Source organism: Pristiophorus japonicus, chromosome 6 (assembly GCF_044704955.1).
Source record: "Pristiophorus japonicus isolate sPriJap1 chromosome 6, sPriJap1.hap1, whole genome shotgun sequence".
NCBI lineage: Eukaryota > Metazoa > Chordata > Chondrichthyes > Pristiophoridae > Pristiophorus > Pristiophorus japonicus.
This window is the reverse complement of record NC_091982.1, coordinates 260,826,385-260,846,807: the sequence shown is the minus strand read 5'-3', so window position 1 is coordinate 260,846,807 and position 20,423 is coordinate 260,826,385. Positions and strand designations below refer to the sequence as shown.

The 20,423-nt window shown below is 43.6% G+C and overlaps 1 protein-coding gene and 2 pseudogenes across 7 annotated transcripts in view; 1 reads left to right on the top strand and 2 right to left on the bottom strand.

Moving 5' to 3' along the window:
• The window catches only part of LOC139266063 (disks large homolog 1), a 493,057-nt gene extending 482,848 nt beyond the window's left edge, over positions 1 to 10,209 (bottom strand). For 3 of the 7 annotated variants that reach the window (XM_070883900.1, XM_070883901.1, XM_070883902.1), the window contains exons 1-2: positions 9,030 to 10,209; positions 8,612 to 8,743 (exon numbers count right to left, since the gene is read on the bottom strand). In XM_070883900.1, the coding sequence (XP_070740001.1) occupies positions 8,612 to 8,743; positions 9,030 to 9,048 (151 nt within the window). In that variant the 5' untranslated portion in view covers positions 9,049 to 10,209. The remainder of the gene's footprint in view (positions 1 to 8,611; positions 8,744 to 9,029) is intronic. The other 4 variants (XM_070883903.1, XM_070883904.1, XM_070883905.1 and 1 more) reach the window with 2 other exon arrangements.
• On the top strand, positions 1,276 to 1,699 carry LOC139266064 (gem-associated protein 7-like; annotated as a pseudogene).
• A 9,804-nt stretch (positions 10,210 to 20,013) lies between the features above and the next one.
• LOC139266509 (U2 spliceosomal RNA) lies at positions 20,014 to 20,192 on the bottom strand (annotated as a pseudogene).
• Between the last annotated feature and the right edge of the window lie 231 nt (positions 20,193 to 20,423).

Here is a 20,423-nt window from a genome sequence, read left to right as displayed (position 1 = left end):
TAAGGCAGACTTTGAGGAGGAGGAGGAGGTGGTAGAATGAAGGGAGGAGAAAAAAAAAATTAAAAATTGCCACTGAGCAGTAATAGTTGTAAGCACATTACTATGTTCCACCTTCATGGCCTGCACCTCTAATCTTACTCCAAATCATCTGCAGATGCATAGCAGTTGCTGATAATATTCTATCATAAAGAGAGAAAATATTTCCAAGAACATTTTTGTTAGAAGAGAAATGTCAACCACTAACTAACCAATAATAAAAACATTCAACTCCTATAAAAATTAGTGAGAGCCTTGGGGACTTGGAGAGAAATTGTAATAGTTAACACATAGTAAACAAAGTTAAAATAGATCACAATAACAATATTTTGGATGTGGAATATTTCCTGCTTTCCCACTGGTATCTGCAAATGTACAAGTATGTGAAACCCTTCACCTAAAATCTCCTAACTGTACACAAAGTAACATTATAGACGTTTTAGAATAAACTTTGTATACTTCCAGTGTAATTCCAACATTTTTATTTCAGCTTTCTAGCATTTGTAAATTTTATTTTTATTTACCTCGTTCTGTAATGGTGACATTAATAGCACCAACTCTGTGTTGAAGTTCCAAAGAGTAAGCTGGTCTACAAAGATTAAGTAAGTCAGTCTACAAAACCCACATGTTGTATAGAACTAGAACCAATTTCAAGTTTAAAGAACAGAAATACATTTACATTGAAAAAGACACTAGCATCAGACACACCAGCTAACAATCATGTTGTTTGGAATTATTTAATAATCACATTAATGATCAAGATTCAACTTCTGTCAACCCTGCCGACAGTGTATAAAGTTCATGTCAATATATCAAGAACTCAATGCATAATGTACATGTCAAAATATGAACTCAATGCATAACATTCATGTCAATAAATCATGAACTCAATGCATTCTTTTCATGGGCACAGCAAGTGCTGCCACTTAGGTGCACCAGAAAACTCTACATACCCCACACTATTGCTTGCCTGACTCCACTCTCCAACTTTATAGAACCACCCAATCTGCACTGTTTAGTTGGTGGCATTTTATTGTATTCCAATGTGTATTTGGAGTAAACAGCATGTGTTCATCTGTGGCTCCTTGGAGCCCAGCTATAAGTGTATAACTGGTATCAATGGAACTTAAATATCAATCTGTTGTAACAATGCCAAGGAATGAGTCACTTTCAAATGCTATTTTTTTCTAATCTCTGAGGGTTTAACACCTGGACTTTAGTTGAAGGGACAAACCGGGGCAAGATTCGGGGAGCAGGCTGGGGCTCCCGGAGAGACCCACAGCTCCTGGCGATGGCTTCTCCAGTGATGGTGGTGCGTCTCCCTCGGGGTCCTGACGGACAGAGCCGGGGCTTCGATCCCACGTCCCCCCGGAACCACGCCCTCGCGCCGTCCTCCATCCAAACGTTGGGCAACTGCCGCGGCCCCGACCTCGAGGAAGAGCAGCGGTCGCGGTCCGCCCTTCGTGAGCGCTTTCTGCGCAGCCTCATCATCATGGCGGGGCGGCCGGTGAACTTCACCATGTACTAGAGTATGGCTGTCACCGCGACCTCGGACATCGACATCCTGAACTTCCAGGTCTCTCACTTGCAGATGCCGCTGGGCGTCCAGAAGGAGGCGCTGCTGTGCTGCCCCGACGTCATCGCCTATAAATGTAACCTTTGACCCGCCTGTGCCGTATACAAGCTCGGAGCTCGTCGCCCTGTTCGCGACTGGGGTCCAGTCCGGGTCACACCACCGAGGCGCAGTCAAGCAACATCTGGATTTCCCCATTCTGTTCCCTTTCTCAGTATGGGGTTTGCCGGCTAGCTGGGATCTGATTGTACAAAGTATACTTGTGTGTTTATTCATCTTTGCAAACTGGTTTCTTCAGTTTAAAAAAAAATCTCTTGACCAATGTTAATACTGTACTCAAAGCACAATAAATTTTGGATTATAATTTTTTTTTAAATCTGTGGATATTGCTATTACTTTCCTGAAAGACACACCCATGGTTAGCTAGTAAGGGATGTCTAGATGCAACCCAGAGGATAACACCACCAGTTTTCTCTCCCATCATTAAGCTAGTTACCCCAACTTCCTTTAGGAGCATAACATGCTGGCCAGTCAGCTACTTGGTTACTTACAGTCAGCTGTAGGAAGGTACAGTGAAAGCTTCAGATAATTCAAGAATTTGAATCTGGGTTCACACTGGTACAGAAATCACATTAGCACTATCACCTTTAAATCAACATAATCACAAATCTATGGCAACTCTCTCTTCTCCTAACCTATCATCTGTAGTTCACATCAAAAAGCAAGTTCTAAGCAAAATCATTTAAGGCTGTTTGTAATTAATTATCTGGCTCAGAAGATGATCATTTTTGAAGAAACACTATTTGGGCAAATATTCAAAAGTAGGAAATGTTAACACACTACTGGTTAGTGAAGAACTATAGAAATTGACAACACATAGAATGCAATTCAGTCCATCATGTCTGTGCTGGTTCTTTACTAGAGCAATCCAAAACAAATCATACTTTCCTGCTTCTGGTCCATACCCTCATTTCTTCTCTGCTCCAAGTGCTTATCTAACTCTTCCCTTAAAAGATACAATAGTCTCTGTACCATCTATTCCCAGTGGTAAAGTAACAATTCCGTGCATAAAGAAACTTCTTTAATAAGATCAGTGCGTTAGTGAGAAATTATATTGGCTCAGAAGATCAAGATGTTGAATCAGTTTGGGTGGAGATAAGGAATAAGTGGGAAAAGTCACTGGTGGGCAGTGTATAGACTCCCCATAACAGTAGCTACACTGTTGGATGGAGTATAACTCAAGAAATAAAAGAGGCTTGTAAAAAAGGGACGGCAATAATCATGGCGATCTTAACCTTCATATTGATTGGACAAAGCAAATTGCCCAGGGTAGCCTTGAGGAAGAGTTCATACAGTGTATCCGCGATAGTTTCTTTGAACAGTACTTTGCGAAATCAACCAGGGAATAGGCTATCTTAGATCTGGTACTGTGTAATGAAACAGGATTAATAAATGATCTCCTATTAAAGGATCTTCTTGGAATGAGTGACCATAACATGGTTGAATTTCAAATTCAGTTGGAGGGTGAGAAAGTTGGATCTTTAACCAGTGTCCTAAGCTTAAATAAAGGAGACTACAAAAAGTATGAAGGCAGAGTTGGCTAAAGTGGACTGGGAAAATAGATTAAAAAGTGGGTCGGTTGATAAGCAGTGGCAGACATTTAAGGAGATATTTCATAACTCGCAACATTCATATTCCAATGAGAAGGAAAGGCTATAAGAGAAGGGATAACCATCCATAGCTAACTAAGGAAACAAAAGATGGTATCAAATTGAAAACAAGGGCATACAATGTGGCCAATACTCATGGGAGGCCAGAGGATTGGGAAACTTTTAAATGCTAGCAAAGAACTAAAAAAAATGATTGAGAGAGGAAAGATAGATTATGAAACAAACTAGCATGAAAGATAAAAAGATAGTAAGAGTTTCTACAGGTACATAAAAAGGAAAAGAGTGACTAAAGTAAATGTTGGTCCCCTAGAGGATGAGACTGGGAAATTAATAATGGAGAACAGGGAAATGGCAGAGACTTTGAACAAATATTTTATATCAATCTTCACAGCAGAAGACACTAAAAACATACCAATAGAGGATAATTAAGGGGCTATAAGAACGGAGGAACTTAATACAATTACTATCACTAAAGAAGTAGTACTCAGTAAAATAATGGGACTAAAGGCGGACAAGTCCCCTGGACCTGATGGTTTGCTTCCCAGGGTCCTAAAGGAAGTGGCTGCAGAGATAGTGTATGCATTGGTTGTAATCTACAGAAATTCCCTTGATTCTGGGGAGATCCCAACAGATTGGAAAACCGCAAATATACTGCCACTATTTAAAAAAGGAGGCAGACAGAAAGCAGGAAACTATAGACGGGTTAGCCGTTGGGGAAAATGCTGGAGTACATTATTAAGGAAGCAGGAGCAGGACATTTGGAAAAGCATAATTCAATCGAGCAGAGTCAGCATGGTTTTATGAAAGGGAAATCATGTTTGACAAATTTACTGGAGTTCTTTGAGGATGTAATGAACAGGATGGATAAGAGGGAACCAGTGGATGTGGTGTATTTGGATTTCCAGAAGGCATTCGATAAGATGCCACATAAAAGGTTACTGCACAAGATAAAAGTTCACAGGGTTGGGGGTAATATATTAGCATGGATTGAGGATTCGCTAACTAACAGAAAACAGATTCGGGATAATCGGGTCATTTTCGGTTGGCAAATTGTAATTAGTGGGGTTGCCGCAGGGATCGGTGCTGGGGCCTCAACTATTTACAATCTATATTAATGAATTGGATGAAGGGATCAAGTGTAATGTAGCCAAATTTTCTGATGATACAAAAATGGGTGGGAATGCAAATTGTGAGGACACAAAAAGTCTGCAAAGGGATATAGACAGGCTAAGTGAATGGGCAAAAATTTGGCAGATGGAGTATAATGTAGGAAAATGTGAGGTTATCCACTTTGGCAGAAATAGGAGAAAAGCAAATTACAATTTAAATGGAGAAAAATCGCAAAGCGTTGCAGTACAGAGGGACCTTGGGGTCCTTGGCATGAAACAAAAAGTTAGTATGCAGGTACAGCAAGTAATCAGGAAGGCAAATGGAATGTTGGCCTTTATTGCAAGGGAGTTAGAGTATAAAAGCAGAGACATCTTGTTACAACGGATCAGGGTATTGGTGAGGCCACACCTAGAGTACTGCATACAGTTTTGGTCTCCGTGTTAAAGGAAGGATATACTTGCATTGGTGGCTGTTCAGAGAAGGCTCACTAAGTTGATTCCGGAGATGAGGGGGTTGACTTGATAGGTTGAGTAGGTTGGAACTATACTCATTGGAGTTCAGAAGAATGAGAGGTGATCTTATCGAAACATAAGATAATGAGGGGGCTCGACAAGGTGGATGCAGAGAGGATATTTCCACTCATAGGGGAAACTAAAACTAGGGGACATAGTCTCAGAATAAGGGATCGCCCATTTAAAACTGAATTGAGAAGGAATTTCTTCTCAGAGTTGTAAATCTGTGGAATTCTCTGCCCCAGAGAATTGTGGAGGCTGGGTCATTCAATATATTTAAGGCGGAGATAGACATATTTTGTGAGCGATAAGAGGTCATGGGGAGCGGGCAGGGAAGCGGAACTGAGTCCATGATCAGATCAGCCATGATCTTTTATTAAATGGCAGAGCAGACTCGAGGGGTCCAATGACCTACTTCTTGTTCACATCTCTTTGCATTTTGTGATATTAAATAGATGACTCCTCATCACTGACTCCCCAACTGATGGAAATAGTCTTTACCTATGCAGCTTATTTCAGAATTTTTAAAAAGCATTATTAAAATTTCTTCCTAGCCTTCTCTGCTCCAATGGGGAAAAAACACGATCTCCAGTCACTCCTCATATCTTTTCTTCTTCATCACAGGTATCAATCTTGCAATTTTCTACACTGTATCATAACTATGACTTAATTGTCCTCTCTATGGTGGGGTGTCCAAAATTGTAATCTGTGCCTAACCAGTGACTTGTAGAAGCTTATCATATAACCTCTTTGCCCTAATAATCTACAGCCCTGTTTATAACACCAACAATTATATTGGCATTTATTATGGCTTTACATGCCTGCAGTTGAACATCCAAGAAGTCATGCATTAGCAATCTTGGGCATCTCTGATCATCTATACCTGGGTCTTTGCATCTAGTTTATAATCCCATTTATTGATTTCTTCCTAGAGTTCTCCACATTAAATTGCTTCTGCCACCGGTCCCTTCAGTTAACCAGCTTATTGTCCTCCTGTAACCCTTCACAGCCCCTTCACCATTTTCCAAGCCGTCCACTGTTGTGTAGTCAGTAAATTCAATACTATGTTCCCCATGCCAAATCCAAATCATCTAAATTATAACAACAGGAACAAAAATGATGCCAACAATGACATGAAGTACATCATTTCTAACCCTTCACCAATCCAAGCAACATTCATTAACCGTTACCCTTTTTTCCTGCCCAACCAACTTTCTAACCATGCTGCCACGTGTCCTCATATACCTGTTTCTTTTGTAATAAGCCTAAAGAGACAAATACTTTCTGAAAATCTACATACACGTATCGAACTCATGTCACCATCATCTGGTGTCTATTCACACTTTTCCTCTCTCTGGTAAAGGTCTACAGTAAGCAAGCTGATCCAGGCTGGGTTAGTGATGAAATGCTGCAATCTTGTCAGCAAACCTGAACGAGGTGCGAAACAAATTAGCAAGGTTTCTCACTCATGGCCGCTATCAAAGGACCCCTGCTAGAAAATGTGCGAACGTGAATATTAAGTGAGGCTTAACTATGATTCCCACTACCATGAAAACAACCTCATGGTCACCCACTGAGGTGCTGGGGGGGAAGCTGTTAGCACCCATGGAATCCAAACCACAGCAAGGGTATATGGAGCAGGGGAAGGAAAAAGAAAGAAATGGACACAATTATTATAAAAATAAAGTGATATGGCAATATGTGTGGATCAGGTTTAAATCCAATCTGGATACAGCTTAGAATAGTAACACAAGTTTTTTGGGGGAGGGCTGCTAAAAAACATAAGAAATAGGAGCAGGAGTAGGCCATTTGGCCCCTCGAGCCTGCTCCGCCATTCAATAAGATCATGGCTGATCTGATCACGGGCTCAGCTCCACTTCCCTGCCCACACCCATAACCCTTATCGCTCAAAAATCTGTCTATCTCCACCATAAATATATTTAAAGGGAGCATGAGAAAGCAAACACATGCAGAAGAATGGAACTGAGAGGATATCTCCACTCATAGGGTAAACTAAAACTATGGGGCATAGTCTCAGAATAAGGGGCCGCTCATTTAAAACTGAGTTGAGGTGGAATTTCTTCTCTCAGAGAGTTGTAAATCTGTGGAATTCTCTGTCCCAGAGAGCTGCGGAGGCTGGGTCATTGAATATATTTATAGTGGAGATAGTGATTATGTTCTGAAAGTCTAATATGTCTATTTCATTGTCTTTAAGAAGCAATTAAATAATTATGCCATTATCCAAAGGGGCTGCTGCTCCTCAATCTTTGGTTAAAATTCACCACCATCCTGTTTATCTACATTCACTGGGGGTTGGGGGAGAAAGAGGGCAGTGGGGGATGGCAAGCAGATCGGAGGATCACCTGGTGGGTCTACTCCAAAGGCCTGGATAAGGCCGTCACCCACAAGCCCGGGATGTGCAAGTTCCGCTTGGAATGTCACTTCAACTGCTTGCCTCTCCTTCGTGGTCTTGTGCGCATTCGGGTGGCTTTGGAGCGATAACTTGGTGTCTTACTGGTACGTTTGAAGCCTTCAATAACTGTTGAGCTCCATTGGATAGAAGTTGCATAATTGATGGTGACAACGAGATTCTAATTCACTTGTAAAACTGATTTTTGACCAGAGGAGCTGGGTATCACCCTTTAAATGTACTCCCAAAAGTAAAGAAAAGCAGTGAAGTACAGCTCTTAACGGCACCAACAGCCATATCTCAATTTGTGCACATTATTTTCATTTCAATTTATCCAAATTTTTAAAAAGATAGACGTGTACTCTGTCCAATGCGAATAATGTTACAACTGAAGATACAGAAGTTGGAACTTTCTTCACAATCTATAATCATTATTTTTTCTGTTCCTCGCTATCAATATGTATTGAAAACTTTTTGAAAAAGGTTTTTACATCAATTGCACTGCAGCCAGCAGAGTGGCTTGGCGATTACACTAGAGAGTCAACGAGTTTCAAAATTAGAAAGGATCCTCCTTTACTGGAAAGCCTACACAGGCATTTGGAAAAAGATTACTGCCACTCCCATTATCCTTAATTCTACTTAAAAACGGGTCAGGTTTAAATAAAATTATATGCTTTTCCTTAAAATTTCATTGGGTCGTACGACTTCCTTCAGCACCATCTCAACACTTGCCCAACTCAAAGCCTGAGCTGCGGAATGGCCTGTTTACATCCCCAAGTCACGCCCCTCACTCCATGAAGCTTCCTGCTCACCGCACACAAAACGCCCAACTACTCCTGAAGATAAACGTACAAGCATCAAGCACACCACTGGCATCCGTAAACTTCATATAAATGTGATTCAACAGTAGGCAGAGTTCATCAGACATGCTGTACTCCTATTGCTAAACTCATGTTAGTGCACATAGGTTAAAAATGCCTCGATACCGTCACTTAATATTTGCAGTTGACTATTCCCGCTCTTCTCGCCTCTCTACTATTCATAAGCAGGAACGTTGGGCAACAGGTTGTCAGCTCATAGGGAAAGGCATGCTACTGGGTGAGAGAAACTACGGCATGCCCGCGTCGTTAAAACGTCAAACTATTTTTTTTCTCATTCAAAAATATGTTATTTAAAAGCACTTGTGCTCAGACTAACGTGTGGCTGTTTCAAACCTCCCATCGACTGGTTGCACCATTAATCCCCAAAGTAATGCAGGTGACGAAGTGATGCCTTGGTGCAGAGGAGTTTGCACACATACCTATTAACGCTTGAAAGAGATTGCTCCGGAATATGTTAATGACTCTCTCGATGGACGCACTGAGCTGGCGGTCCTCAGTCTTGCCAAGCTTGGCGCGGTAATTCTCCAGGAGCTTGAGAGCTCGCTGAGCGTCTGTGGAGAGAGCAAGGCAAGAGTCACCGATAGCCCGTTCACACAGCGTCCAACAACGCCTGCAGCTACAAAGTAGCCCAAGTTTACCACTTGGGAAAATAAAAATAGCTTTCCATCGTTAAAGCGGTATAAATCTGCTCGTTTTAAAGTTCATTTTAGTGTTGTTAAGTACAAAATGTGTTACTGCACTTTAAATAAAAATAAACACTTTTACTAAATACTTAAATTCATATTAAGTTGAATAAAGTTGTATACACCAAGTTCAAGTTAACACGTTGAAACTCACCTTGCTTTCGAACTGGCATCCTCTTGCTGTGCTGTGTTTTTCCCCCCCCCACAGATTCAAGTTCTCAGTTGGTAATTCCCTCAATTGCGGTGCTGTATTATTCTCGAAGTTCTGAAGGCAGTTTCCTTTCTTCGGTGATTACAAATTCCAGATACTCTTTCAGAAAACAGGTTTCCAACTTTCCCCGCCCGGGGTGTGGAAGGCTTTCGATACACTTCAATCGGTTTCACTGACAATTTCTTCACTTTGAAACACAAGCCTGGGGATGGGTTGGTCAAAAGGATTTTTTGGTTTCTTTTTCAACATTAGATCATCCTCCTCTCGAGTGGACGAACCGGTTTTCTCAGATCTTTGCCTCAGCACCACATCCTTGATTTTTTTTGGGGGGTGGGGAAAAACTCTTCAAGAACAGCCTTTTTATCTTTCTCCCGGGATGTGCTCAGTCGGGATCGATGATCAGATTCTCCTTGTACCTTGCCCCGATCACTGCCTGTCCTACTCTCTCTCTCTCTCTCTCTCTCTCAAGGTGACTCCCGTCCTGTTTGTTTTTTAAAACTCCCTCGCCTTTTGAAGGTGACTGTCTTGAGCTCAGGGTGACCACTAGCTGCTTAAACCAGTTGCTTCCTTCCAAGTGCTGTGTGTGTGTGTGTGTGTGTGAGGGGGGCCCTTTCTCTCTCCCTCCTCCTCCTGGATGAGAGGACAGCCTTTGCCCCCCTCCCCACCCCTCCCCACACAAGTCTCTCAGCTCAGTATCCTGGGGATCGGCGGCTTCCCTCTCCGATTACCCCGAGGCGGGCGGTGGTGTGTGGTGTGTGTGTCCCTAACTCAGGGGCGGCTTCAAACACTCTCTCCCTCTCCCTCTCCCTCTCTCGCTCTCTCTCTCTCTCTCTCTCCCTCTCCCTCTCTCTCTCTCCCCGGGGCCGGGTGGGGGGAGGGGGTGACACGGCGCCGACCGCCCGGTCAACTCCAAGCGCTCGCGCGTCGATTATTGCCGCCGCGGCCAGTGTGGTGGTGGGGCCTTTCCACCGGCTATAGGCCCCGGTCCTTTCCTTTCCGCTCTCTCTCTCACACACACACACACAAACTTTGCCGCTCCTCCTCCCGCTGACGGACGGACTGACTGAAAAATTCCCAAACTTTCCAGCAAAATGGCGGCCGGGACCGGGAATCTCCACCACGTGAGCGGCCGGCCGCCAATCAGGAGTGAGCGGAGAGGGGCGGGGCGGGGTGGTGAAGTTTAAAGGAAGGACGTGGTGATCCTGTCAGCGCTGGGAGTGTGGCGCTCAGTCCCTCACTCAGACCCAACCCCACTTCGTTCTTTTAACCCACTTCCTTCTGAAAATTCTTCTTTCACCATTTAATCAGAAATATCTCGCACATTTTTTTTTTTAAATCTCTCTGTTGCAAACTTTTTTTGGGAAAGAAGAATGAAAGTTGGAAGCAATTCTTCTCCTCCCCCCCCCCCCCCCCAGCCAACCCCATTGATGACATTTCAATGATATTTTTTTCTAATGTCTGTCAATCCAAAACAAAAGTTTCATGATTATGTTTGCCAGCCAAATAAATGAATCATGTGAAATTGAAATAAACTTTGGGAAAACTTTTCAATCTGTGTACAAAAAAAAATTTAAAAGTTGTTTTTTTAAATATATTTCGATCACTTTAAAATAACGTGACCATCAACTGAAATGTTCAATAAATCACAGCAACGCAATTGCTTTGAAATGAATAGAAATGTGCACTGCATTCTGTAAAGGATACTGATGTTGGTTCACTCGGTGAATGTCCACCTTTAACTGTTTACAATACAAGCTGTGAGTAAATCACAAAGTAAGTTGCATGGGTTGTTTTTGATAGTGACTGTCCGCGGTGGGCTTGCGTTACCACCCCACGTACTTTAAGCACCTGGATCCGTGGCCGCCTGGCGGCAGCGGGCTCTGTCCCTCTGGTCTGTAACCAGACGCTTTTTTTCCACTGCAGTCTGGTCAGGATTGAAAATCAATCTCCTGACAGCTGGAAATGACGGAACAGGGCGAGACAGCCAGCTTTCTAACAACATCGGAGACCAGATGGCGGCGATTGAAGCTTCCACTTTTAAATGTCTTGTTCCAAGAGCGATAGAAGGGGAGGTTGTTACCTTTAAATATTTAAATGCTCACAAGATTTTCGGTATGCAAATCCTTCTAATTCGAGACCAGCCTCGCGATAATAGGTTAGTCAGTCGTGAAAATTCAACACCTGTCTCTAACCTGCAAGGTTATCTCTGTTTCTCTTTCCACCTGACCTGCTGAGTAGTTCCAGCATTTTCTGTTTTTATTTCCGATTCTAGCATCCTCAGTACTTTGCTTTTGTGTTTGTGAAAATGTAATGAGGGGAAGACTAAGCCAAAGCCCTGAATGCTTGAGGTGTAACCACATTTGTTAGGGAGTCTAGGGCCCCAGAAGCTTCGAATTATTATGTGCAGTACAAAAATACCAGTAAACGAAGTAATGAGATGATTGTATTTTATAAGAACGCAAGTGATTGTCCAGGAAGGAGGGTGAGTTCGAGAATTTGTAAGAGGTATGCTAAGGAGCAACTAGATGCAGGCTTAAAGGTGACAGCAGTTCCCTTGACTGATATAAATAGGTTCTATGTAAGTAAACATTAACCTGTTTTCACATCATATAGTAATTAGTTCCTTGACCATACTGTAGTCCATTCTTTTAAACATCCTCATCCATCAGGGGAAACAAACCTCTTGTGACACATCTGGCGAGCTGCCAGACAAGATTCTTGACTTGCCTTTTTCAGAAGACAGAAATACAATTAGGATCAAGATAAATAATCAGTTGTGTTCTGAACAGAACACGAACAAAGAACCCAAACAGTCACATTTAGCCCACTATTCTCATTCTTGTCAGTGATCTAGTGAATCTCATTAGAAGTGACATTTGCTTACTTTGTTGATGATAATACCACTCGAAATAGAGTGGCTAATGCATCATCAAAAGGTGAATACCAAATCATTACAATCAGATGCAAGTAGAATTGAATGTTGGGTGGACAAATTTGTTATGACCAATCAATAATCCTGTTGATAATAAAAAGCTCAAAACTGCAAATGCTGGAAATCTGAAACAAAAAAAATGCAGCAACACTTAGCAGGTCAATCTGGGTCTGCTGAGAATTTCTAACACTCTCTGCTTTTGCCACGAATGATTGATAATGATATTGCTCACCCTTCTCTGCGTAACAGGTATTGCAAACTTTTCAGCAACACACATATTGGTAATCATGCACTCCATTCTTGAAAAAAAAGGTGGTGGAAATGACTAAAAGTTGGTAGAAGAGAATCTTCACAAAATGCAACTCTGTAAGCAAATTTATTGCACTACAAAGGCTGCATCCACCCTCAAAGCATGCATTTGGCAAGCTGTGACTTTCCTGTTGGTGCCCTGTAACAATGTGTCAAATTCATGAGATATCTGAATTCTTTAGAACATAAGAATTAGGAACAGGAGTAGGCCATCTAGCCCCTCGAGCCTGCTCCGCCATTCAACCAGATCACGGCTGATCTGGCCGTGGACTCGGCTCCACTTACCCGCCCGCTCTCCGTAACCCTTAATTTCCTTATTGGTTAAAAATCTATCTATCTGTGATTTGAATACATTCAATGAGCTAGACTCAACTGCTTCCTTGGGCAGAGAATTCCATAGATTCACAACCCTCTGGGAGAAGAAATTCCTTCTCAACTCGGTTTTAAATTGGCTCCCCCGTATTTTGAGGCTGTGCCCCCTAGTTCTAGTCTCCCCGACCAGTGGAAACAACCTCTCTGCCTCTATCTTGTCTATCCCTTTCATTATTTTAAATGTTTCTATAAGATCACCCCTCATCCTTCTGAACTCCAATGAGTAAAGACCCAGTCTACTCAATCTATCATCATAAGGTAACCCCCTCATCTCTGGAATCAGCCTAGTGAATCGTCTCTGTACCCCCTCCAAAGCTAGTATATCCTTCCTTAAGTAAAGTGACCAAAACTGCATGCAGTACTCCACGTGCGGCCTCACCAATACCCTGTACAGTTGCAGCAGGACCTCCCTGCTTTTGTACTCCATCCCTCTCGCAATGAAGGCCAACATTCCATTCGCCTTCCTGATTACCTGCTGCACCTGCAAACTAACTTTTTTTGGGATTCATGCAAAAGGATCGTAGGACTGCTCCTGGGCACGGCCAAGGGTGCCATCAGCCGGTCCAGGCAGCGGGCGGTCGAGGGGGTCGTTCAACCTGACTGCCTGCCTCTCTTCCGCTCTTACATCCGGTCCAGGGTGTCCTTGGAGATGGAGCACGCGGTGTCCACCGGTACGCTCGCGGCCTTCCGCGAGAGGTGGGCACCGGAGGGACTGGAGTGCATCATCGCGCCCGGCAACCAAATTTTAATTTGATTTTACGTTTTAAAGTTTAATTTGTTTTAATTGCCGGTGTTTTTAGTGTCCCCTTCCCTTTTATAGGGGGCACTGGGGGAAAAAGGTGATTTTAGTGCCCAAAAAAAAACCAAAAAAAAGAAAAACACAAAAAAAAAACCAAAAAAAGAAAAAAAAGGGCCTTGTAAATGTCTGGTGTGTCATCCAGGTCGGGTGGCACGGTTTAATGTTTTATGTTTTATAGGTAGACTCTAAAAGAGTTTCATGCACAAGGACCCCCAGGTCCCTCTGCACCGCAGCATGTTGTAATTTCTCCCCATTCAAATAATATTCCCTTTTACTGTTTTTTTTTCCCAAGGTGGATGACCTCACATTTTCCGACATTGTATTCCATCTGCCAAACCTTAGCCCATTCGCTTAACCTATCCAAATCTCTTTGCAGCCTCTCTATGTCCTCTACACAACCTGCTTTCCCACTAATCTTTGTGTCATCTGCAAATTTTGTTACACTACACTCTGTCCCCTCTTCCAGGTCACCTATGTATATTGTAAACAGTTGTGATCCCAGCACCGATCCCTGTGGCACACCACTAACCACCGATTTCCAACCCAAAAAGGACCCATTTATCCCGACTCTGTTTTCTGTTAGTTAGTCAATTCTCTATCCATGCTAATACATTTCCTCTGACTCCGCGTATCTTTATCTTCTGCAGTAACCTTTTGTGTGGCACCTTATCGAAATCCTTTGGAAATCTAAATACACCACATCCATCGGTACACCTCTATCCACCATGCTCGTTATATCCTCAAAGAATTCCAGTAAATTAGTTACACATGATTTCTCCTTCATGAATCAATGTTGCATTTGCTTGATTGCACTATTCCTATCTAGATGTCCCGCTATTTCTTCCTGAATGATAGCTTCAAGCATTTTCCCCACTACAGATGTTAAACTAACCGGCCTATAGTTACCTGCCTTTTGTCTGCCCCCTTTTTTAAACAGAGGCGTTACATTAGCTGCTTTCCAATCCGATGGTACCTCCCAGAGTTCAGAGAATTTTGGTAGATTATAACGAATGCATCTGCTATAACTTCCGCCATCTCTTTTAATACCCTGAAATGCATTTCATCAGGACCAGGGGACTTGTCTACCTTGAGTCCCATTAGCCTGTCCAGCACTACCTCCCTAGTGATAGTGATTGTCTCAAGGTCCTCCCTTCCCACATTCCCGTGACCAGCAATTTTTGGCATGGTTTTTGTGTCTTCCACTGTGAAGACCGAAGCAAAATAATTGTTTAAGGTCTCAGCCATTTCCACATTTCCCATTATTAAATTCTCCTTCTCATCTTCTAAGGGACCAACATTTACTTTAGTCACTCTTTTCCGTTTTATATATCTGTAAAAGCTTTTACTATCCGATTTTATGTTTTGCGCAAGTTTACTTTCATAATCTATCTTTCCTTTCTTTATTGCTTTCTTAGTCATTCTTTGCTGTCATTAAAAATTTTCCCAATCTTCTAGTTTCCCACTAACCTTGGCCACCTTATACGGTATTGGTTTTTAATTTGATACTCTCCTTTATTTCCTTGGTTATCCACGGCTGGTTATCCTTTCTCTTACCGCCCTTTTTCACTGGAATATATTTTTGTTGAGCACTATGAAAGAGCTCCTTAAAAGTCCTCCACTGTTCCTCAATTGTGCCCACCATTTAGTCTGTGTTCCCAGTCTACTTTAGCCAACTCTGCCCTCATCCCACTGTAGTCCCCTTTGTTTAAGCATAGTACGCTCGTTTGAGACACTACTTCCTCACCCTCAATCTGTATTACAAATTCAACCATACTGTGATCACTCATTCCGAGAGGATCTTTTACTAGGAGATCGTTTATTATTCCTGTCTCATTACACAGGATCAGATCTAAGATAGCTTGCTCCCTTGTAGGTTCTGTAACATACTGTTCTAAGAAACAATTCCGTATGCATTCTATGACTTCCTCCTCAAGGCTACCCCGTACAATTTGATTTGGCCAATCAAAATGTAGGTTAAAATCCCCCATGATTACTGCCGTTCCTTTTTCACATGCCTCCATTATTCTCTTGATTATTGTCCGCCCCACCGTGAAGTTATTATTTGGGGGCCTATAAACTACGCCCACCAGTGACTTTTTCCCCTTACTATCTCTAATCTCCACCCACAGTAATTCAACATTTTGTTCATTAGAGCCAATATCATCTCTCACAACTGCCCTGATATCATCCTTTATGGTTTCTTCAAATACCTACTCTTGCTATATCCCTAATACAGGTATACATCAATATACATTGTTTTACATTTAACTGGTTGTTTAAAATACAATTCCATGCTCTACTATCTGGAATTTATTTTATATATAAAATAAAATTTGAAGGAAAACTACAAAAAGTTAGACAAAGTGCTATAAAAATAATTGCAGCATTCTGAAGTTTTGTTTGAGACAAACTTTTCATTTCATGCATTGAATTCCATAAACTTAGAAATCGTTCAAGAGAAGTGGAAACAAATAGTTACAGGAAACATATATGGTCCACAAGTTTAATGTACTGTCATCCAAAACGGTTAAAAATAATTCTTTGCATTGCAATAATGGGACCAAAGTCGGATGAAAACTCAGCTCATCAGAGTTTGCACTTTCTGCTCAATGGTACTTGTTTATGTAATTATTTTAATTTATGTACAGGTCTTGCTATTAATTCAAAGCTACGCCCAAAGCTTGTATTTATATAGCTCTTTAATGTAAAAAATGTCTCAAAGTCCTTCACAAATAGGCATGATGAAAACCGATGCTGAATCAGAAATGAGAAGATGAAGAAGAGTGACTGAATATTTGGGTGAAGAGTTGGGTTTTGAGGGGGTTTTTAAAAATTAAGACAATTGCGGAGACAGACAAGACTAGAGAGAGAGTTCCAAAGAGGAGCAAGGCAGTTGAATTCTATGCCAACAACAATGGCAAAAGGTCAGGGGGTGCACATGATGCCGGAGTTAGAGGAATAAAACATTCAGGAGGGGATATGGAGCTGGAGGAGATTGCAGAGATAGATGTGGCAAGAACATGTAGGGATTTATAGATAAGGGTAAGGGTTTAGAACTGAATATTTTAGGGTGCGGGGAGCGGGGCATTAGTTTGGGTCAGTAAGTACAGGGGGTGATGGGCAAATGGAACTTAATGTGGGACAGGATATGCAAGGTAGTTATCCTAGATGCAGTATCAGTACATAGAATAGATATCGTTTACCAATATGCTATGGTGTTATATTGTGTTGATTTGGGCATTGGTGATGATAACATGTGGCAGCTGCAGTTCTGTATAAAATACAACTGTAAAAAGCATAAACAGATTAATAAGAGGTCCTGTACTTAGTGGAATGCAGAACCTCTCCTAGCTGTGCACCATTTAATGCAAAATGGCCATGTGAAAGCACTGCACAAATCTGGGTAAGTTAAACCCATCTCCGAGAGTCATTGTGGTGTGCTGCGTGCTGCACAACTTGGCTATCATGAGGGGGCCAGGCATTGCTAGTGGGGATTGCAGGCCCACCTCAGGAGGAGGACGACAAAGAGGAGCCTGATTGGACAGCCACCCATCCACGGGGGAAGTCATGTGGAGATGCTGCCGGATCAAGAACCGCACATCGCCAGCTCATAATGGACCGGTTCACTTCAATGGAGGAAGCTGAGAGATATAGCTGATACTGGCCATGCTATGTGCTACCATAAAGGCACATCACCGGTGAACTTTGGAAGGATACACACAACACCAATGGCAAAGGGTCAAAGTGACATTGTACTCCAATAATGTAACAAACAGTCCCCCCCACCAAAACAAAATCATACAATAAACAGCGTTCTGCTGCAAGGCACTCAAGAACAATGAAGTGGATTAATTCAACTCAACTATTTACATGCGTCATAACAATACATCAGGGCATCTCCACAACATTGTCCCAGCCCTTAATGGGACTTGCCCTGAGCTTTCCACCCCCTTCCCTTCATCCCCCTCCCATGCCTGCTGTTCCTCCTTAATGAGGCCTCAGTGCCTACAGCAAGGCTGCTTGAGGGCTGCTGTGTTGGTGGGCAGACAGTGCAAATGGCCTAGGAGGACGCCCTGGTCCAGCTCTGGGTCTGGTAGGCCCGGCTGCAGACTACTGCGCCGATGCTGAGGCACAGCAGTCGCTGATAGCTCAGGTGTAGACCACGTTTGGTGCATGGTGAGCGGGTCAGTGGTGGGAGCCATAATGCTGTCATGTTGAGGAAGGACAGCACCTTCCATTTCCTGGGAACCAATGACACTCACAAGGGGCTGGGCCTCAGCATCCAGAGCACGATGTGTCACCGCAACTTGCTGGCCTGCTTTGGCACCTTCACTTCCCCGTTGGACAGAGAGGATGGCAACTGTCTGTGACCACATGACCTCACCAAGCTGGAGCACAGCTTGTGCCTGCGATGCGATTTCTGCCACAATGTCACCCATGGCACGCGCCGCACATACTGGAACGCCCTGTCGCTGCTGAAGCCCATCTGCCTCTGTGAGCGGACAAGGATAGGCTCGCTGGAGTCCTCAGATGCATGTGCAATGCATGAGGCGGTCCCTGCCGCACTCATAGCAAATGCGTCTATGCTCTGGGGGGCCCTAACCAATGGGACCCATGAGTTCGCTGTGCATTTCTGTGTTCTCCCTGGACATTGCCACCAAGTCCAGGTCCACGTCTGCCTGTCTCTGAGCAGGACTACTGGGCTGACTCACCCTCCGGGGAGCTGGCCTCCGAGCTACCCCTTCTGCTGTAGGCCACTGGGGCCAGGAGCCTCAGCGTCCTCAAACCGCTTGGTCACTTTCGTCCGCCAGTGTTGTGTCCCCACATGGTGTGACTGGTGGGCTCTGATTCTCAGGCAGCATCCCCTCCCTTATCATCTCCTCCATGGCCAGATGTCAATGGCTCATGGGAAGGCTGGCATGCTTCTGGCTGGTCATCTGTAAGCACAAAACAACAAATGTGTGGTTGGCAACAGGGAGATAAGGGGAAGGTGGCATTGGACACCGATGTAAAGGGGGTAGGCCACTTGATATTAGGGGGTCAAGGAAGTCACATCAATCGCAAGCGCCATTCACATACCATCACTACCCGAAGGGGGCTCGGCCTGGTCCCCAGCCACTGCGTGAACTGGGGTACCCATGAGAGCCAACACTAGCTACTCGACCTCTGCCAGCTCCAGTAGTTGAGGCTGTCCGCCTCCGGTGCAATGTTGTTCCCTTCTATTATGGGAAAGCTTGGCCTGCAATAAGAGCAAGAAGAAGGGTTCAGTAAGTGTCCACCTCCTCTTGTGCCACATGTGTGGATGTGCAAATGTGTTCAGTTCAATCTGTGTGGCTGTAGACTGAGGTTTTTCAAAGACTGGGAGGAGGTGAGAGCCAGGTAGTAGAGCGGCTCAGGGTGATGTTTGGACAATGCATGTCAACAGTGGGAGTGGAGTGCGAGGAGGGTTGACAATGATTAGGGGACAAGCGGGTACGTGCATCCTGAATGCAGAGCAAATGGCTGGAGAAGAGAGCCTCCATCTTTCTGCTGGCTTCAACAACCCAGACCATGGCCTGTAACACATTGAGAAGGGCCAGCTCCATCAAAGATTTAACATTGTGTGAGACAGTGATCTTGCAAGCATGGCAGGCCTACATAAATGTGACGGGTACTCACCCTGATGATGCTCGTGAGGTCGTTGAACTTCTTGCGGCATTATGTGCCAGCTCTGGCCAACGTGTCTGCCATTGAGATCTCCTGGGCAACCTCCCTCCATATTCTTATAAAGATGCTGGGCACGGGCCTCCTTCCACCAACCAGATGGAGTGCAGGCCACCTCCTCTCAATGGCCAGCACTCAGACCTCAGCAGCCGCTGGAGAGAATCACCGTGCACGCTGCCTGTTCTCTTGCTGCGCCTTCTTTCCCACGGTGTTGGAAGTGGGCCGGGTCATCTGCGCATGTGTGAAGGAAATTGCTGCGCCCTAAAGTACCGCCTGTGCCCAGGAAAATTTAAATGCGTCTGCGCATGCGCAAAATGTTGAACTTTTCTAGTGCCACGATTTTCGGCTGTGGCGCAAAACTTTCCTTGTGTAACGCCTGATTCTGCGCCCCCGATCATCAAACCTCATTTTTGCCGAATTTTGCAGACGAAGATGCAAACTTTTCCCAGGCGGTATCAGGACTGCCCCGCCGCCATTAACGCCCCCAAAATCACAAAAATCCAGCCCACAGGATTTGTATGCCTGCTTTTCTCTTTAAATGACCTGATTAGAGTTTTCCAGCATTTAATGCCATACATTTCCTTAATGACATCAAGAATATACTTCACTGGGAGTAGTATGTATGCTATTGAAGAAATCTAAGGATACATTTACATGACAAGGTTATTGTTGGTGCAGAGTGATTTCAGCTTCACACTAATGCTATATATATATATATTTTTTTTTATTATCCAATTTCGTTCCAGATCAACTCTAACGCCAAAGATCACTTTGCGCCAATGTGTTTGATCTTAGGCCAAAAGGCCGAGAGGTGAAGTTGCACCGTTCCTGGAAATATTGCAATACCAGGTCGGTGCCTGGAGTGGACGGGGCATGCCCCTGATCCAGCTCCCTGTCCAAAAATCTATTCAATATCATGTCCCCATAGGGGATATTAAACTGAAAAGAACAGATACTACACTTGATCTTAGCCAAAAGGCCGAGAAGCGATCTATACTATATATGGTCAGTTGTCAAGACCCAAACTGACTCCAAAGCACAGTCAACTGACACTCTCTCCTCCAATGAGTCTCACTCTGTCTCGCTCTGGTATCACATGGGCCCTGATTCAAGATTCAGGCCATAGTTACTGTATAACTGCAGCATTCGGATGAAGCAAAGTTTCATGCCAAAGCTACACGTATAATATAAATCCACACAAACAACATTTAAAACAGGAACA